The 21,377-nt window shown below is 38.2% G+C and overlaps 1 protein-coding gene across 7 annotated transcripts in view; it reads left to right on the top strand.

The window, feature by feature from the left end:
• Positions 1-21,377, top strand: part of ARID1B (AT-rich interaction domain 1B) — a 316,149-nt gene that overhangs the window by 70,796 nt on the left and 223,976 nt on the right. For all 7 annotated transcript variants that reach the window (XM_085217103.1, XM_085217106.1, XM_085217108.1 and 4 more), the window contains exon 3: positions 5,389-5,529. In XM_085217103.1, coding sequence (XP_085073229.1) covers positions 5,389-5,529 — 141 coding nt within the window. The remainder of the gene's footprint in view (positions 1-5,388; positions 5,530-21,377) is intronic.

Genomic DNA, 21,377 nt, shown 5'->3' on the forward strand with positions numbered 1-21,377 from the left:
CTTCAATTCTTAGAGTGAATTATCAGGTATACCTCCCTGGGAATCCCAATTGCTAACCATTTTGTATTTTACTTTCTATGTGATTACAGTGTTACAGTTAATAGGAAAGTGGAATGTTACTGATGATTGCTTCTGAAAACAGTACTTATTTCACAGTGTTGGAGTTTGTTTCACTGTTTCTCAGCAAAGTACGTTGTTGCATCAAGTACAGTCACCCTTTCCTCTGACTATCTCCTCTGCCATTGGAGTTCTCTTTCTGGAAATGTGGCTTAACGCCACCTTTGTTCAGATTTTTATATTATGAATGTTCACTTCAATCCTTCTGAGCTGTGCTGATGCCTGCTACTGAAGTGCCTGCCTTCATATTTTGAGCACCAGATAGACTGCAGGTAGAAGCATTGCAATGGGCAGTGCTGCCAGGGCTGTTTCCTTGGTACATGCATCTCATGCTGACAGATGTTCAAGCGAGACCCAAAGTGGCTTGGTGGAGCTTTTTATCATAGGGTACATATGTAGTCCCTTCCATTATTGACTGGACCTAGCCATTAGGATGGCTTAGAAGTGCAGTAGCTGTATATTGCTGGTATTATTAGTGTACTTGTGCTAACATACTAATTCTGTTACATTTTAATTTTAAAAATTATGATGACTGTAATGTCATCTAAAAATCCTTTTCCTATGACATTAGCTATGGATTATGCATGCAAAAATTGCTTGAAACTTCCATTACTATCATGGCATTTCCTGGACAAAGAATGTCTGCCACAAGACCCCTTCTTCAACCAAGAGTTAAAGATAACGAGCTAAGTTACAGGTTTAATTGAGTTTCTCTCACCTCCTCATTCTGTCTGCCATTTTTATTCTTCTTTTCTTCTACTCCTTTGTTTCTTGGCCATCAGAGTAACTTGATCACAGTGGTCAGTCGTACTTCTCCCAGAATAATGCTATTTGTGCTCTGCAAGTCAGGACGCAAAGCAATTATTACAGTTTCTGTGCTTGCATAGAAATATATTCAAACTCATTCTCACTGTACTGTCCCAAGAACTATGTCTTACCACAGGTATGCTGAAGTTTCCCAAATCCTGGTCTGTTATGTTGTGTACATCATAACAAATGTAGGTGTAATGCAGAAAGGGAGGGAACTATTACCTTAAGAAGAAAGATGATTCTTGGGTCATTCACTCCAGGCATTGTAAGTAATTGGCTTCAGATTTGTTTTGTTCTGGGGAGATTTTAATTAAGCTTCTTTATATGCTGTTTAATAAACATTTGTCCATAAGCGCTATCTTGTGATCCACATCAATAAAGCAGGAGGATTAATTTGCATGTTGTTATTTGTTATTTATTTAAATAGCCACAGAAATTATACTGAGTGTTCTACTACGGCATTAGTGATGGGTCGCTGCACTGTCTATATGACATCCAAAAGTATCAGGATTGTGGTGTGTGAGGGGTTTTATTTTTGGTTGTATTGTTGTTGTTATTTAAAAAAAAAAAAACAAAAAAACAAAACACAAAAACTTAGATTGAAAGAACGTGGAGGAAAAATTCAATGTAAGTAACTGATACCTAAGGTCAGAAGGAGAGCCCAGTACCCTCTTTTATATCACTGTCTGGAAGCAGAACGCTAGAGAAAATATTTATAAACTTGGAGCGGTCCCCCAGCTATTGGCAGTGAAGGTGTTATTTCCCCTGTTACTTCCCCTTTAGGTTACTTAATTTATTACTGAGGTATCCTGCAGGTCAACGTTCCCTTGCTTTTCTCCCCCTTGCAGGAGAGAAACGCGCTTTGCAAAGAGACGGGTAGAACATGGGGATGGCTGCACTGGGTCAGATCAAGGTTTCATGTAGCCTGTATCCCATCTCCAGCAGACGCTCTAATTGGATGCCCGGAGAAGAGTTGGAACAAAGCAAGCATATGATACTTCCCCCAGCACTCTGCGAGCCTTCAGCTGTTTTCAGCTCAGAGTCTTCCTGAGCCAGATGTGGCTCTGTATATTTGGTAACCCTCCGAGGATGTATCTTCTCTGAAATTGTCCAGTCTTTGCTGTAGTCCACATACACTCTGATCTTTCAAAACATTGTTTGGCAAGAAGTTTAAAATATCAACTACCTCTGTGATTAGAGAAACTTCCTGTATCTCATTTTGAGGTTTGCTTTTTCTAGCTTTATCTAATGCCTTCTAGTTGTGTTGGATGCAATGATTTTGTAACTTTTCATTATATTTGCATTTCCTGCTGTCTTTTCTAGACTTGAAGGGTTCTAGCTCATGTACCCCCTGTTCCACATCTTTATCATTCTCGTTGCATTTCTTGGAACCCTTGCATTTGACCCTTTCTAATAAATCTAAAAAGTCTGAAGAGAGGGATTCTTCCTTTGGAAAGCCTTGTTTGTTAATTCACATCTTCATTCTTGCTTGTATGGATAAATGAGTACAAGCCATCAGTTCTTCGCAGTCTTAATTTTCTATTTAAACAGTTCTTCATTTCTTGCATACCAAGGCATCTCTGAATTAGAGGTTACATACCACCATTCATAATTCAGATATTTCGTTCTTGAGTCCATTTAGATCTATGCAGTGTATCATCTTTAGCAGTACTTACTGTTCATTTGTCAGTTTGCTCCATGATTAGTTCCATCATAGTCAGACACATTCTTTGAGTCACTTATGAAGAGGGATTCCAGCATCTCCCAAGGTTTTTCCACAGTGCATTCTAATGCACAACAAAAATAAATAAATTTTTAAAAAATCATTAAGCTTTTCTGTGATATCCCTGTTTTCTCTGAATCTCCTTGTATACCTTGATCATCACTTGGCACTTCAGACTCTTTGGCAGACCTTCTGCTCCTGACGTGTTTGAAGTAATGACTCACTGCTCACTTGTTTCCCTTTTCTAGCTGTTCTTCCAATTCCTTCTGTCCTGCCTTATTACATTTGAAGTGCCAGAGTTTACAGTCTTTTTTGTTTTCTACATTTGGGCTTGGTGTTGACTTACCGAAGGATGCCTTTTTGATTGTGGAAACCAACTGTGAGCCATGCTGATGCCCGTTTGCTCTTCTCAGGTCTTTAAAAGGTGGTGAATATTGGTTCTCTGCTTTCCATGTAGTTATTGTTAAGCAGCTTTGATGCTGCCAGTCAGATTTTATTTCTCCTAGCTGTCTGTTTGAGCTTCCTTTTAACAAGCTTTCTCCTTTTTATGTAGGTAGACTCTTTGAAGTTAAGAACAACAACAGGAGACTCCTGGGTTTTCATTGTTCCTGTAGGGATGCTCAATTTAGCTGTGTTGTGGTCACTGATACGTTGTGGTTCTGCAGCTGTAGACTTGGAGCAAGACGATTCCTGCAGTTCAGGACTCAGCCAAAGGCATTGGCTCTTTGTGCGGCCTTTCTTAGCCACAGCTCTGTGGAACAGCCTTCAGCATTGATCTCATACTTCGGGCTCTGCACTGTATTCCGCTTGTTCAGTCTACAGGCAAGTAGTTGAAATCCATCTTCCATTTGCCTATGATCCTTCATAGCACACTGTTCTCAGTGTAGCCATAGTCTGTCCATCCCTGGCAGTCCCAACACTTGTTCTTCCTGATGAAAACAAACTCCAGGCCCCTGCTACTTCAAGAGGTGGAGCTGTTTTCCTTAACGTCTTACTTTGTCATCAGCTGTCTTTCATTTGTATTTGTTTCCTGGGATGATGCAAAAGTGTCCTGCTAATTGACTTCATCTATGGGATTTGCCATAGGACTTCGGTTGGTGCTTTAGTCTGAGGCTTGATATTCCAATAATCCAGTTTCTCTACCACTTTCACCCTATGTGTAGAAGGCAGTTTATTGTTGGGTTTACTACTCATCACCCTGATCAATCTACAACCTCTTTTCATTATTTCATTCTCACCAGCTTTACTCAATAACCCTGACTCTCCATGTCTTCATTTGCAGTAGCATGTTTCACGCTTTTGAACCTCATAGTCTTCTTAACACATCCCTTCAGTTTAAAAATATTCATTAAAAAGGGTTAACGTGGTAACACAAACATTTTGGTGAAGTAGTGCCAAAGGTAATTGATGTGCAAGGAGAAAAAGTTGGGTTCAGATGTTGAGTTTAGGATCTACCAAGGTGTAGGACTACCAGCTCCTGGCAAAAGTTGTGAAAACAGATGAAGTTGTGATAGTTTAAAAAAACCAAACAGCTAAACATGTGTTTAAATTTGACTTCATATTATTATTATTGCCCAGTAAATACCACTGTATTGTTGAGTGAATATAGTAAGCTAACTTTAGTTAGAATAGGTATGTGTTTGTGTGTTGAGTAAACAGATTTATCAGAGTATCAGGGACTCAGTGGGAACAATTATAAGATCAAAGCATTTCAGAGGTACTCAGGTATCCAAGATATTTGCTTAGGGCAGAGATGTGCAGGACCAATTGGAGATCTATTTCAGAAATCCTGTGTTGCATGTAGCATTCATGTAAAATATTATTAATAATACTACTGTCTGTGGGAGAAAACAGATAACTAAAATGGGTGATACAGACAGAATTGGGCTTGTTGCATGTCTGCTCTTTTAAATATTTCAAGAAATGTCAATATCTATTGATAGAAGGCTTACCACCTAAACTGCTACAGAAAATCCATATAACAAAATATAACAAAAACTTGATTTTGTTTTTAACTTTAATTCTCTGTGTGGGGAGGATTTCTCAATGTATAATACATGCACATGTTTGTCCATTCATAGGACTTTTAATGGTTTATTTTATACTGTGCTCTTTTTGGGTTTATTTGTTATTTAAAATGATTTATCATATTAGGTGTAGAAGAAAGAGATTGAACTTCCTAAAAACTAAGTCCCTCCAAACCCTAAGTTTTTCCTGTAAAGCTTAAATGCACTTGTACATCTGAAAGCTAAAACCTTGAGGGTTATGGACAAAAAAAAATATCACAAAGATGAGTGCTTTCTTGCTCTGGAAAAGATTGGTATTTCTCTTTCAATGTCTATTTTAGAGTTGTGCTGCTACATCCAGTTCTGCTTTTGGGTCATTGCAGCAGAATGATTCTTCTGTAGATGTGCCTCACTAGTGTGCCTATGGAGAGCAAACATTTAAAATAACTGCCTGTGTATTTTAAGCTTGGACATTATGGGATTGTGATGTTGAGAAGGATGGCATTTTCCTTAGAAGTCCTCTCTGAAAAGGGAGACTAGAGAGAGTGCTCTAGCTTGCTTCTCTTGCTCAGGCAGGAAGATCTAAGAGCTTATGTTGACTGTTGAGTATGAGATACGGGGGGTGAGGGCTGTAGCCGAGGATATCGCCTCCAGGCTGGTTAGCCTACAGATGTAACTGATCTCAGCTTTGTGTCTCGACTCACCATTTGCTTTGCTTGACTCTCCTAACAGATACCGCCGCAGTATGGTCAGCAAGGCGTGAGTGGCTACTGCCAGCAGGGCCAGCAGCCGTACTACAACCAGCAGCCGCAGCACCTGCCGCCCCAGGCACAGTATCTGTCACAGGCCCAGCAGAGATACCAGGCCCAGCAGGTAAGCCCTGTCCTGGAGCATGAAACGTTCTGTGCGTGGCGAGCAGAGCCTGTCTGACCTCTTTTCAGGATTATGCTGGTGCAAACAAAATGAAATACACGGAGTCACTCAGAATCCTTCTGAAAAGTCTTGGAGGATATGCACATGGATGCACGCTTTCGGGATTTCTTTTGCATCAGCTTTTTTGAATGTGGCCGGTATTCATACCCCAGAAGCTACTAATTCTCTATTTAAAAACAAGTGTGGATCAGATGACGGTGGAGCTTGAGGGGGTTTTCTTTCTTATTTTTTTTTTGTTTTCCCTCACAAAACAGATTTTGAGAGCTCCTACACCTAATATGGTCAGATCACTATGGTCCATTTTTTTAAGACAGGCAATTTAAGGGCATTTTGCAGCTGCATTATCATTGGGAGTTTTCTAAGAGATATTTTTATAATTGATATCCAGTTAGTAAAAACCCATAATTCAATATGCATTTCAGTTCTCGAATTGTATCTTATGTGCTAGCTATTAAAATTCATTTTAAATGATTCTGTTTTTAACTTAGAAGTGGTAGTGTCCTAGAGCTTGAGAAATACATGGATTTTAGATACTGAACAAAATGGACATTTGTAGCTGATAAAGCTGCATGTGTAAGCTAAGTTCTGTCTGCAGCTTCTGCTCTGTTAATCACAGAGAGCTGGTCTGGAAATGGAAAGATGAAGCTAAAGCTTGCTCACCATTCTGGGAAATCTAAGAAAAGTGAGTTGTACTCAAGACTGGTATTAGTGAAAGCATCAGCACTTGCTTCAGATCACTAGGAGAAATTCTGTCAGGTGTGGCTGATTAATTTGAATAAATAATACTGGTACAATGTAGAAATCTTAGTTTGGAATAAAAATATTGTACAAAGTAAACTTAACAAAAGATATTGTAAGTAGCAGTGATTCAGGAGACTCCTCTCCTTTGATTTTAAAATTAAACTGTGGTGATTTCACTGTGTAATTACATGTTAATTTTTCTTCATCTACTTTTTAAAAATTCCATTGCGAGTGTTAACTTGTTTTTCATTAAAATGCTGGATAATTTATTGAATAGAATTTTTAATTGTATTTGTGATATTCTTGTAAATGTCATATCTTTCCATCTCTTATAGGAATCAGCTATAGGTAACTGACTTCAAGTTATAATGGAGTCAGTTATAGACAACTGACTTCAAATATTGTACTTGACTTCAATTTTCTCCATTTTTAGTTTGGCATTAAATGCTTGAATTGTCTATAACTTGAAAGTAGTGTTCATAAGCATCTTGGTAAAATCTTAGCAGATGAATTCTTAGTAATACAGCCTATGAGAGAGAAGAAAAACAGCTCTTCCGGTCTACATATCACAGTTTGTGAAACTGAAATGGGTTTTGCTGCCTCGGACACTTCTTCATATTTTAAATACTGTCAGTTGAATGGATTGAGTATTTTAGTTTAGAAGTATAGAAGACATGCTGACTATAGAGGACTTAGGAAATAACAAGATACTGATAAATCTGCTGATAGTCATTCCGATTACTTTTGTTGTTGTTGTTGTTGTTACTGTTATCCTAGCCTGTAAAGTGAGAGTTTGTGAAGTGGAGGAGGGTATTGTAGAAGAGCAGGAATCATAGAAGAGGGTAAAGGCAAAATGGGAATAAAACCTCCCATATATTACAGACTTCAGGAATATTAGATTAAAAAGAAGGCAGGGAGAGATTCACAGGTAGAAGATAGCAGCCTTGATGTATCCAAACTACTACTCTGAGGACCTGATTGTCTAAATCCAGGCACCAAGCATGAAACTGTAGTCTCTGCATTTTTGCCTGAATCTGCAAATGTAGTTTGGAACACCTTTGGTCTTGCTTCTTTTCTTTTCCCTATCTCCAGATTGGCTTCATGGCTGTTTTAATATTAGTTTTATATATTCTAATTTAATTAGAATTTAATTAGTTTATCTAATCAATTAGAAAATGCAAGGCAATCTCAATCGTACAAGGACTAGTTCTGTCATCCTTAGTTCTGTTCTTCTTTTTGGCTTGCAAATGAATTTAATTCCTGTCTTCTGTACTCTGCTAATCATTTTTAAAAAGTCTTGATTTTTGTTGCTTATTGTGCTCAAAATTGGTGTTCACAAGTTCTGCTATTGAATTGCACCAACTCTGAGGAATGTACAGGTTGATACTTTCAGTATGTTGGCTTGAGAAGAGAAGGTGGCCTCTGAAGTCATTTTTGCTACATACTGGCTAGTTGGAATCATAGGTAAGCTGTAAACTACAAATATTCATCCTAGAGAGTATGGCCAATAATAAGGAAGTAGCTCCTGGGAACCTCATCTGTGGTTTAGTACTTTATTATCCAAAGTGTTCTACAAGTACATAACAAAAAAAGGTTGTCTTTGCCTCCAAAACGCTTACAGCTTAAATACTAAATGTGGCAACAGATAAAGTTATATCAGTAAGGAGGTATAAATAAAAGGACAGTGCTGCTCAAGGTAGCCAGTAACATGGAAGGCATTTAGTTGATTGTCATATTAGGATATTCCTTTCATTCTATTGCTACAATGGAAAACTGCGTTTGAAGACCATCTACTTGGTTCATGATCTATAACTTGAATGATGCCCAAATGCTCATCAGGTTTAAAATGAGGTATTCTTTTATTTCCCAGTCTTGGAGAATGCTTACTATGATTGCCTACCTTCTTGACAAGGGAAATGATTTTGAAGAGAAAGAAAAAAAGTAAAAAGTATTAATTTAGGAAAAAGAATACAATTACTGTGAATGTTTGTGAAGTTTGGGTGGCACAGAGTCTCCCAGTTAGAAATAGGTAAACAAAAATTATTTTTCACTCCACTTTATGGTCAGGGAGAAACAAGATTTGTTTGCTTGTAGGTACTGAGGTAAAAGAAAATGCCTGAGAGGATCCTTCTCATTCACTTTTGCTGTCAGAAAAAAAAGTTACACACTCTCCTCAAGACATACAGATTGACTGAGCTGGTTAGAAAATTCAATTACAAAACTTTTAATAAGTCTTAACTGATAAAGTATTCTCAAATGCAAATAAGAGTATATCCTGTACAATTTGATCAGCTTTCCTGACTCAGTCTGTGTAGGCATCTGTGAATCCTATTCAGTTCCTTACAGACTGGAATTTAAGCTTGCTTGTAACAGGAGCAGTTGCGAGTTGCAGAAGTTTAATGTCCTGTTTTAGGGTAAATAAGCCATCTCTGTGACTACATGCTTTGTGATGGAAGTGTAATTCAACAGGTTTTACTTCCAGATAACAGAGTCCAGGCTAGAGAAAGGGGACAGCTCAGTAATTTGCCTTCTTTTTCCTACTGTATTTTCTGTTTCCCTTGTAGGCTTATGCCAGTGTGTTTGTTTTGGAGACTATCAAACTGGAAGTAGGGTTTATTCTGGGTTGATGGTAGGCTTTTATGTGCCACCAGTTTCATTTTATGTGAAATCCTGCAGTGTATTGTATTGACTATTTTATTATGTGAAGAAAACTGATACCAAGTTTCATACAGATAATGTTGTATTTTTGCACTGTTAGAATGTGAGTGAGCTTCTGCAGTCAGGTATAATTCTTTGTGTTGCGCCTTTGAATTGGTTCTCATCTCCATTTCTCACGTACTGTGGATGTATGAGGCTATTGCTCCTTTTCTTTGACTCACTTGGATGCAATATGCAATCTTGTCAATAAAAGTAAATGGATAAAATAATTTCTGGGTCTGCTCCAGCGACTAGTGGCTTCTCATTCTTGAAATAAATATAGAGAGGAAGAAGGAGAATGGAATTTATTTGAATGTTTAAGCTATAAGTTGTTCAGATCTTTGTAAAATGGATTGCTTGATGGCAGAAAGGAAGTTTCTTAAGGGGTGATTTGATACTAATACTGGCATAGTTTACTACAGAGCTGTATTGTAAGCCAGATTCAGTCATCTCTTCTTCAAACCAGGACCTGCTGTGTAAAAGGCATTAAAGGAAGAGCTTTATTTTTAAGCATATTTATTGAAGGAGCATCAGATTCATTGATCATCAGACATTGCCAGTAGATGTAGGCATTTCCATGCTTTTTAATACTTTTTTTTTTTTAACCTTTACTGCTCTTTAAAAGAAAAAAAAAAAAAGAAGGATGTGTTATACTACTTGTGTTGCCCTTGGCAGGGTTTTTTATCTTGAAATAGCATATAAATGAATAAACGCTTCAGTTGTTTTTGCTGTTTTAAATCTTTTGCCATAACTAGTAGTGCTGTTTTTCTCTCAAGGATGTAATGTAATTGCAAGCTTAAACTGTCATCATTAAATATTATTTTGTTAAGATAGTTTAATGTATATTTTGGGTTATTATACTTTCCGAGTAGCATTGAAATAGCTGTATTATATATTGTTTTACGTAGCATGTGTTTGTATGTATTGAGAAAGGACCGTACCTTACAGATTTAATATGTTATTATATGAGTTGGGACCCTGTCATTTTTTTTGACAGAAAAAGGAGAACTGATCTCAACCTTGTTAGAACAAAAATGGTGATTTTATTCTACACCCGTTACTGTTACCCTGAAGTCATCTTTTGTTTGAAGCATTCTTGGAAGCTTTCTTCTCACTGATTTTTAGGTTGGAGCAAAATTATGCTGATTCTTGTTCTCAAAGGCAAGTATGAGACTGAAAGGAGAAAAAGGTGTGGCAGATCCTTAATGTGGATCAGGTGCTTGCTTGAACCTTTATGGGGCATTGCTCTTCCTGGTTAAGTGTGCACAAAGAGCTATGTGTATGTAGTTTTAAACCATTCCTTTGTGGTTACTGTGACTTTTTAAAAAATGCCTTAAAGGAACAGCCAGGTCCTTCAGGCTCCTTTTAAATAAAAGGATAAAATGTTTTATAAACAAACAAACAAACAAGATGCCCTTGCTAACACATTTTATTTAAATAAGTTTTAAAAGCTGGCCCAAACCCACTAGAGCTTACAGTGGAGAACCATCTTTCCCATCTGTGGTAACTCAATGCTCATGTCCACTGAGCAAAGGGAAGAGAAATCATAGAATTGCAGAATGATTTAGGCTGCAAGGGACTTTAAAGTCTGCCCAGTCCCAACTCACTGCCATGGGCAGGGCTGCCCCCCACCAGCTCAGGCTGCCCAGGGCCCATCCAACCTGGCCTTGAGCACCTTCAGGGGTGGGGCGCCACAGCTTCTCTGAACAGCCTGTGCTGTTGCCTCACTGCCCTCTGAGTAAAGAATTTGCTCTTAACAGCTAACTTAAATCTCCTCTCTCTTAGTTTAAAGCCATTTTCCTATGCCCTATCACTGTTCGCACATGTAAATGCATTAACACACACGTGTCGCTTGGGCACCGCCTCAAAGACTCTCCAGAAGGAAGCCTTTTCTTGTGGGGTCACAGATATTCTGTGATGTGGTATCCTGTGTGGATCAGCAGATCCTTCCAGTGCCCAACAGACAGCTTTCTGCACATAGAAAGCAGGAGTCGGAGCAGGATGGAGACTGCTTTCTCTTGCTGAGGCCTGCAGGCAACACACCTCTGTGCCATTTAGGAGTAACCCTGTGCAGAGAGCCCAGGCTTAGGGCCACAGAGGTGGGAAAAAGGTGATGGGGTGCTGGTCTGAAGGCTGAAGAGAGTTAAGAAAGACCATACATTGAACAGATCTCTTGTAGGAGCCATGTTGTTCTTCATAAAATGTTTGTTTCATACTAATAAGTGGAATAAATTGACTTCTGTTCAGGGGGCTCTGAGAGCCATAAATCTCAGGTCTGTTTCTGAACTGGCAGCATGGTTTGAGCTGGTCTCAGTCGGCAGCCTGGGACTGTTGTGGAAATGTTCCCTGCGGACATCTGTTTGTAGCACTGAGTCAGTGCAAGGTGGGACAGAGACAGCATTACCCCCATTTGAAACAGTCTTTGAAAATGTGAACAAAATGTGAAACTAATTAATCTGTTTTCATGTCCAAGCTGTATGACTGTCATGAAAACAGAACAAACTGTATTGTGGCAAAATGCGTCAAATTATTGAAGTGATTTTGGTACCATGAGGATGAAGTTTTGTTTTCCAATTTCACGCGAGCTGCTAAAGTTCCTTTAACAGTGAAATAAGCAGCACATTAATTAATGCTGGCAAGCTGTTTTGGGGTGTAATAGTACAAAAAATGCCGTTGTTGTAAGTTAGGAATAATAGCGTAGCATGCAAATATCAAAATACATTAGTAACACAGATAGTTCTCAATGAGTACAAATTAAAGCTTTATGCCTAAACTCAATTATTCTTTTTAATAAAATCCCTGCTCTTTTATTAGAAACTGACAAATTAGCATTTGACTGTACCATAGTTCAGTTTGAACTCCTGCAGAATTTAGACGTGGGGCTTACATGTGACATGCAGCTGCCCAAGGCTTAAAGTTATAATAAGGATTGTTTGTCCCTCTGTCCTCTAACTCTTGTGTTGCACTCGTCCACCACTAGATGAATGGCTGCTCTTAGCATTTGTTGTGTTACGAAACGCAGGAAATCTGGAAAAGAACACGCCTGTGTGTTAAATTGATGTTTGCTGCCAACCATATAGGAAAGCTTTCTTTGTGAATGTTGGCTATTATAGTTATATGAGAACCCATAAGCAAGTTTAATGTTCAGAAGAGATTGGTGCCTGCCATCATGAGCAGCTAGTGGCAACTGCTTCTTGTGCACCATAAATCCTTCATGGCTTCCATTCCCTTCACAGCAGAGGTGTCTAGTGCCTCTTTGCATGCTGTTCTGAAATGCTGGGCTTATTTTCCGTTTAAAAGTAATAATTTTCTTGCCAAGGTAAAGAAATACAAAGAAGTTATTCCTTTAAACTATTCAACCCCAAATCTGTAGCTTTAAGAACTCTTATTTCTGTTGAATGCTTGTTGGTTGGCTTGTACAAGATAGATCTGAGAGTACGTAGCAAGCAGAGAAATCTCAGACAAGCAAGTGGAAAAGAGTCATGGAAAAAAAAAATAGTATAAGTTCTTTTTTTTAATAAAGACATATGTCTTGGTACACTGAGTACTTTGTTGCTAACCTGCTTTAGGAATATCAGACAGATATCAAAAATCGGGGTACAGCTTTGATTTTTGTATCTGTAACGAAGCTTGGATAGACTTGTGGAGAGGAAGGAGTGGGAAAGCAGGATTTTAGCGATAGGCTTCCAAACTCACACACCAGCATTCAAATCTTGACTTCTAGGCAAGCCACCAATGGCCAAAACCTCTCAAAAAAAAGTAGTCCCCTTACCTTGCTAAACACTGCTGTGGTTAAAAAAAAAAAAAAAGATAAACTTAGGAACAGCATTTGTACATAAAGTTAATTTTTACCTTTTTATTTATTTATTTATTTTCCTTTCTTAAGTGTGTAATTTTTTGGGAATGACAAATGATGTTTAAACTGGTATGCATTCAATGAATGCTTAACTGGTATCTTTGCCAGCTAGTCTAATTTTTGCTTTTATGAAGTCTTATCTTGTAAGCATGATGCTATAGTAACACCAAGTTAGTGCTGAGCCTGTGACTGTTTATCTCTGGCTGAGGTTACTTAATTAGCTCAGGAGTTTGGTGAAACTGTGACTCCTGCTGAGCTACATCTTCTCCCAGCGGTAGGAATAGCTGCTTGTTGTCCATTTGGGGAAGGTTCTGTTTGTTCAGCACTGTATCATTCCATGAAGAGTGTCAAAACCCTCTTTTTTTTCCCTTAGTGATTTGTATCTTGATTTATAATAAGTGTTAATTTTTCAGAATTGGAGAATTTTTTTATTTTTTATAGTTCTAAACTTGTTAGGCATGTATCACAACTCATTGGTTTTAAGATGAATGATACAGAGGCCCTAGTCCTGATCAGGGATTTTTTTTTTTTCTTGTACTGAAATGAAGTTAGTGCACAGTATCATCAAGAACCACTGGCAATATGAGCTTCTTTGCTAAACTGGGAAATGAGCAAATTAGTCTGGGGGAAGAGGGAAGTCTTAACTCCTGTTCGCTACTTCTTTGTAAGCAGCCAATTGTTTGCATGCAACAAGTTTGTAGGTTCAGTGAACAGTAACAAAAAATCTCTGCAGCTCAAAAGCAGCTCTTATTTTTTACCAACTCAAGAAAGTAGTATCTATAAGTAAATAATCCTGAACGGAAGGACTTCTCACCTCAGCTACAAAAACTATGTGAAATCTGTCATGGATTCAGTATGTTCTGTGTAGAAAAGTGTGTTCTGTCTTTTTCAAGGTTATAAATATAGTGAGATGCACATGTGTAAATGTGCTTTTCAGTGTTCTCAAATCAGTTAGTGGTTTGGCTTTGATCCACAGAATGGTAGTATTGTTGTTGTTACAGTGGTATTGTTTAAAGTTTCTAAATTCTGATTTCTTTCAGTATTTAAATCACAGAAGGTTAATTAAAGCAGTTCTTTATTCTACAACTGCTTGGGAATATTAACCTCACAAAGCCTGCATTAAATCACTGAAGTGATAGAATTGCATTTGCTTTATAAAATAACCTTACAAGAGCAAAGACAAAGCCATTTATAGTTCAATGCCATTAACTGCTTGGCATTTAGATATTAGCGTAGGAGTCTATTAATTAACTTGATAGTAAAACTCTTGGAATGCAAACTGATAAAAAAACTATTTTGTTTTAGGAGATGAGTGATCATAACTAGTGTTGTTCCTCTTACCACTCTCCTTATTATTAAATGAGTATTTTAGTATTATTCTGAGATCAAAATTAATATCCCAGAAATAATTTTATCTGTACCTTTGAAATTTGGTTGTAAGTTAACCAGAATAGTACGTTTTTCAAAAGGTACCTGATCACATAATAACCATTTACTTTACGATCCATTAATCTAATGGGTGTTCATAGACAAGTGTGCATATGCAAATATTTTATAATGTAAGTGCACAAACCCTGTTCTAAGAAAAAATTTGAAATATAATTGAGACAGTACAGTGAATTAAGTGATGAAGTTACGAAGTCTGAAAAGTGTTAATAAATCTATACGATTTATTTTTCTATAAGAGCAGTATATATTCCAAATTTTAGTGGTCTTGTAAATTATACCTTATGGTCAGTTGCAATGCAGCAGTGTTCTTTTATGGCCTTTAAATTAACACATTATTTTCCTCAGAGGTGGGGAAAATAAGTATGTTAATATTTCCTGGCATAAAACTTACCACTATATTTCTTCACTGCTCGTATTTTCTTTAGTATTCAAATATGTTTTTCGTAAGTACATTTGGTTTTATTTTTTGCATTTTGAGTTGGGATTCTGTTGCTAAGACGATGTTATCTGAATATAGGTCAGCATTTATGTTATGTACCATCGCAGGGAAGGAAGTCCATTCCAGTACTTCCCTTTTTACTGCATTTCTATCCTACCACAGTGCAATTTAGAACAGCTTTTAGAATGCTGTTTCTCAGTAATAAGGCGATGGAAAAGTCCAGCCTCATCCTCACACTTCTCCCTGATGGCTGAGTACCCATCTACAACCTTTCTTTTGCATACATATTTTTAGATAAAAAAATGAAATGTAGATATAAAGGCTTTATGTTTTTTGGCTCTCTGCCTACAGAGTTCAGAAAGGTCTTGCTTTGTCATCTTCACGAAGAAAGAGATGTTTCTTGTTCCTTTATTTCCTAGAAATCCTTTCCCAACATTTAGTGAATGTCACAGTTTTGGTTTGATTTTTTTGTTTTGTTTTTCATTGATGGTTTAAAGACCAGTGGTCTGGTCACAGAAGAGGTTTAAGTTTTCACCATTTGCTCTCCACATCCTCCCAACAGCAGCCTAGTTGGGAATACTCTGTCTTGAAAACACTGTGGTTGTGGTGATGGTGTTGAACGGTTTTCTATCACAAAGATGAAAGAAATAGTTTGCTTGTGTTGGCCTATACTGTTGTGTTGTGCAGTCCATTGAATTGCTTCTATTGCTGGATGCTTCCACCTTCAAATTGTTGTTCTCTTTCTGTAAGTTTCTGCACACTTTCTACTCCTTGGAGTAGAATTGTTCCATGTGGTGGCTGGATTTAAGGGATCTTGTGTTCATATGGTACTCTTTTTCCAGTCTGCAGAGCTAGAGAGGGCAGTAATGCAGTTGATGCTCTGCTTCCAGCAGCCCCAAATGTGCCATGCTAGCCCTCTCACATTTCAACAATTTAAGTTAACCCAGATAGTAGGGTTGGGCTAAGAATACCCTCTATGCCAAAATTATTACAGGCTTTTCTTCATCTCAATTTTGGTTCCATCTCTTAGGATTCTTCTGTTGTTGAACAGTAGTCAAACCTCAGGCCAGTCATTTCTTTTAAGAGGCTCTGTGATGGAGTACTATGGAAAAAGCCTGATGGGCATCACTGGACTGTTACCCAGGTGTTGCCTGTAACATAATATAGGTGTATATTTAGGGAAGGAAAACAAACAAAATAACAAACAAACAACCAAAGCCCCTCATCAATCCCTGTTTGATGTGACCACAGTGTAATGTTCTCAGTGCTGCTCGCAACTCTTCCTTACAGTCGCAGGTTTTCATGAGCCTTTGGGTGAAGTCTTGGTTCATAAAGATAGGCCCCAAAGAAAATGCTGCAAAGATGTTTCTCAGCCTCAAGCACGGAAGTCCTGTCTCTGGGTCCCTCGCTCTGTTCGCCTGGAGGTAGCAGCTGCTCTCAGTGCAGCTTTTCTCTTTATTCCGTAAGCTGGCTGCAGGATTTCAGCGCGCGTTAAGCTGCGGGCAGTCCCCTGACCTGGTTTCTGCCAGCCAGCCGTATGCTCCCAGAGCCTCCTTCACCCCAATAGGTGTCTCGGGACGGCTCTTGCCCCCTTGGGGCCACCAACTTGGAGGAGATGGCAGGTTTGAAGTGCTGCTCCACTTCAGCCTTCTATTGCTTTCAGCTCAGTCTTGGGTTCACAGCGCTCCTCTGGGGCTGGCAACCCCCCTTGGGCCTGCTGAAGAGCTCAGAGTCTTAGGAAGGCAGGGCAGGACACCGAGTGGCACGAGAGCTGTAAGTCATCGCGCTCGTGTGGTGGTTCGTCCTGAAAGAAAGAATAGGACGCATGAAAGCTGCCAGCACTCTTTTCTTTGTTCGTTCTTCTTTTAAATATAGCTTTGTCACTTCAAGGATGGGCAGAGAAAGGAAATAGTGGGTGTAGAAAATGAAAGCGTGGTCGCACGGTCTGGTCTTGTATGGTTTTTTAGGAAGAGTTCAAAAAGTTCTGTAAACATGGGAAAATTCATGGAAATAAAATGCTTGCTTTACCCAAGTTATATTTGTATTTCCCAGATTACATCTTCAGGTTTGCTATCATCTCTTTATTCATACTTGAATGTTACATCTGTAGAAAAAAGAGAAGCTATACTGTGTTTTTTTTTGTCTGTGAATTAAGAATTGAAAGCCGTTTATCAGGCTATGCAATGTGAGAGTCACATTCTAATACAAACATCAAACTTGAATTTTTTTTTTTTTTTTCATGTGAAATGTTTCAAGTATGAGAGAAGAAAACTAGAAGAAATGTCTTGTTTCTGATTAAATCCACTACTGAAATGCTCTGTGATCCGTGGAATGCAGCAGTGGGGGAAGGAGAATAGCAAGATAAGGGTTTCAGAGAATGATTTCATCTTTGAGTTCTTCCTGCATCACTAGCTTAATGTGGCTCCTGGAGGCCATATAGACAAGACGTATGTAAAAATGGACTAGAATGTTTAGGAAGAGGGTCTCATCTTTCATGTTAGTTGTCTCAGATTACCTGATATGTGACTTAAACTAATCTATCCAAACAAATAACTTCCTTCCTCTAGGATGAAGGATGCTATTTTTGACCCTGTATAGGTTCAGTTCATTTTCAGTGTATTCTACTGGGAAAAAACCTTCCATAGTTAGGTAGTCTGAGTTTCTATTAGCTTCTTGAGTAGATGACATATGGACTTAGCCTTAATCATGTATTTGCTTAATTAAGGTAACTATAATTTGTAACAGCCAGCAGTTAAGGCAAGAAATATATTTTTTTTTTCTTCCTTTTCCCTCCTGTGTCTTGAGGCTTAGCTTGGTTGTCATTCTGTGGTAACGGGGGTCATGAGGGAAAAAAATGGTGTTCCCATTGTAGGTTATATTTGAATTAACTTAAAAAAAGTTATCTAGGAAACAGTAAGTTGTCAGAATGAAAGTGAAGATATCTTAGAAGGGATGGCATTAATTACATTGGGGAAGATCAGATGTCTTTCTGATGATGACTGGTCTACACCTGAAGTATCCAAACTGGCAGGTTTTCCAAATTTCTTCAGGTACTCACTGTACCTCAGGCCAGCTGTCTTCATTCTGGTGGTGGTAACGGTTTGGCTTTAAAAGATCTAGGTATTCTGATAATGAGCAGAGTTTATTTCAGCACCTAAATGTGTACTAATATGCTGAATAATATGGTTTGGTGCTGTGGGACCTACCAAGCCCTTCTTTCCAGACATCGCCTGTTTTTTCTGTGCAGTTAAGAGACTCAGTTGCTGACTTGAACACAGTGCTCTTCAGCTGCAAGATACCAGTTTCCTTTTCTCTAAGGCTTTAGTTGTTTTCTATTTTTTCCCCCCTTTCTGACTCATGAACTTCAAAGTTCAAAGCACATGTATGTATTTCTTTTTGACCCAGGATCTTCTGCAGGAGTCCATCTATGCCCTGTAGGACTTCTGCAGACCATCTGCCTGGGATTCAGGTGGAGTTTTCTACTTCTTTGTCCTTTGTGGACCATTCCCCACAGGGCTGCATTCTGTTACCTGCTTCCATGAACTTCAGTGTTGCTTGTGCCCCAGGCATAACATTTTTTCCTGAGTGCAGCCTTACCTGCAGTATTCTTCTAACAGGTTGGCTGTCCTTTGCTGCTTTTCTTGTGCTGTCAAGCAGTGAACAACCTGAGAGTTGATGTTTTAGGTATTAGGATTGAGCTCAAGGTTGGTTGTGTAGGGAAACAGTACCTTTTAGGTAAGGAATATTTTTTTTATTGTAGGTTTTGCATGAGGATGAAAATAAGAGAAATATCTTAATCTTTATTTAATGACACAGCACACAAAGATACATTGATAAGTGATAACAAGGTACGTCTTACTGTAGCCATTAACATATCACTTGCCTTTTTTTCTATTCCACAGTATCCCATCAGAGATGAGTAAAATAAGCTTATATAGTAGAACTGTATATTTATCTTGAGTGTTTAACTGAGCCCTAAGCTCCATTCTCAGGTGGTATGGGGGAAAAAAAATAACATTTGGTTTCAATTTTGCTGTTGTCACATTGCTGTAGAATTCAGTGCTCTCATAGTTGAAGTCTTCCAGGGATAAACTAACTAAAACAAGGATACAAGCACTAGAATATTTTTTTAATGAGCTTTTAAAATGCAAGAGTAGTATATTACTTTCCATAAATTATTTTGCTTCAGTTTAACCGTCGTGGTAAGTACCTTCCTGAGTGGCCATGTTACCCTCTGCAATTTGCTGCAGTAGAGGTGGATGAAGCCTGAGTGATATTTCTCACTCAGCCTTTCTTTAAATGTGGTTTCCCTAAAACATTAACGATTTTACTATGTTTTCATTACCCATTAAAAAAAATTCAGACTGTATCATAATTAGATCTTATCTCTTTATCAGAACTTAAAACAAGTGTGTGTTTCATCTACATGGCTTTGCACATTACTAGTGCTACATTCGTTCAGTTTTGCAGAGAAAACATAAACGTGTACAGATTCAGTTGTTTTAAACTAGGTCCAGCTAGAGAGCAAAAGCGTGACACTAATTTTGCTCATCACAAAGGAAAAGGTTGTCTATCTGTGGCTGGCTCCAGAATGGTTGCTGTGCAGTTGACTTGAGCTGCAATTTGGTGACTGGTAGAAACACCCAACCTTTCCCAGGCCAGTCCTGCTCAATGAACAAAGCTGGGAGGCAGGCAGTTAATTTTTGGCAAGCTTTACGTTGCACCTTTTCACAGAGTGACTATGTGAAGACCCAGCAGCGTAAGATGTTGGTACCCAGCTACAAGACTGGGGGGGGGTAAGAACAGAAGCCTTTGACGCTCCTGCAGCCCAGTTTTTTCACTTGAAACCTCTGGCTTAGTGAAACTCCATACCAGAATTGAAGACAGAAAGTTTGAAAAATAAATACAATATCTGAGAGCAAGAGCTAAGAAGATACCTTTTTCTTTCTTCCTCAGACTACACATCATGAGCTCCATATACCACTGCAATATGTAGCCCAAGCTAAAAATACGTGTGAGGAAGAGGTAAATAACTGGCTCTGTGGATGATAAGCAGTTGGTTATTGTTATTGTCCATAATAATACAATAATTGTTAATGATTGATGTCTGGACAATTTAACCAATATGTAGGTTTTAGGCTATGTATACACAGACATATTCATTTTTTTCCTTTTTCCTTTTTTTCCTTTTTTTTTTTTTTTTGGCTTACCTATTTCAGAGTATTAAGATTTTTTTAAAAACAGGTTATACTTCAGATATTGTAGAGTACATGTTTATGACTTGCTGATTATTTCTCCCAGCGCCTTTTATAAAATCTGATGGGGGAAACCCTGCTTTTAGTTATTTTACAATTCTGTTGACAGTTTGTGCTGTACCAGCTATGATATGATTGGATTGGTGCCAATTTGGGAAGTTCTGAGTGGAAACTTGTAGCCTTCTGTTTATGAAAGCTTGGATTCCTCTGTGTTGTACTCACATACTTGTCTTCTATGGGTGGAAGGATTTTCTGTGATTGATTAAAAAAAAAAAAAAATCACAGCTTTGAAAGATGGTATCACTGATCGATAAAATACTGGGAGTCAAAGGAAAAAATCAGGGATCTCAGGAGAAGACTGAGCTCTGATATCAGTAGGGGACTTCTAGCCATGTCTGTAGCACACATAGCATTATGTTACCTCTTTCCTTAATTTCCCTCCCATCATTTCCTGATAAACCCATCCCTAGATGCTAGAAAGAAAAATGACATTTCTAAACTGAAAGAGCGAATGTGCATTTCTTCAGTGATGGACAATTTACTCTAATACCTCTGTCCTTATGTTTTATTTCTTTCTCAAAATCCATTTTATCTATTCAGTAATATGCTGTATGTTAACGTTTTCCAACATGAAGAACTGAAGGAAAACACTAGGAATTTTCTCTCTCCTGTTTTTCAGAGAGAATGAAACTAAACGCTGTGTTGGTTATGAAACCAACCTCTTAGTGTAACATGCTACGATTTAACTGTCATCATGTTTATTATGTAAGTTGACTGTTTTTATTGGACACACATATGTATAAACACAGAAAACTGTACACACGATCCCATGCACATTTCCTCGGGAAGATTTCTGTGCCTCAAGCTTAGAGAGCAAACCAGTTTTTCATTTCTCAGGAGCCACTTCCCAAGTTTGCAGTCATCAAAGCATCTAATGGCATTACAGTGAGTATGGGCAGTAGTTGTGTGGTCTCAGTCTCGTTTGAAGCACACAGGTATCCTCATCATAACAAACACTGCAGTATTTGCTTCCAAACCTAATCTAGAATTGAGCAAATGGACTTGATTTTTTGATGGTCAGAAAGAAAGACATTATGGAAGTTGTGCAATAAAGGCTGTAATGTTCACATTCTTTTATGTGCACTTCAGTATGTGGAAAGACATCTCAAAGTCTTCAATACCCAGATAAAACTAAATTCCATTCAACGTGTTATTTCTCATGAAAAACTGTTCTCTTTACTGTCCTCTTCCTCTCCCATGGAAATTTAAGTAGGAAGTGAGGTTTCAAGTAAAATTTAGCAAATGGGAAATCTATGCTTGGTACTCGGTGAGGAATTAAAGGCTCCTCGCT

The sequence above is a fragment of the Meleagris gallopavo genome, chromosome 2 (genome assembly GCF_905368555.1).
Source record: "Meleagris gallopavo chromosome 2, MGAL_WU_HG_1.1, whole genome shotgun sequence".
In the NCBI taxonomy this organism is placed as follows: domain Eukaryota; kingdom Metazoa; phylum Chordata; class Aves; order Galliformes; family Phasianidae; genus Meleagris; species Meleagris gallopavo.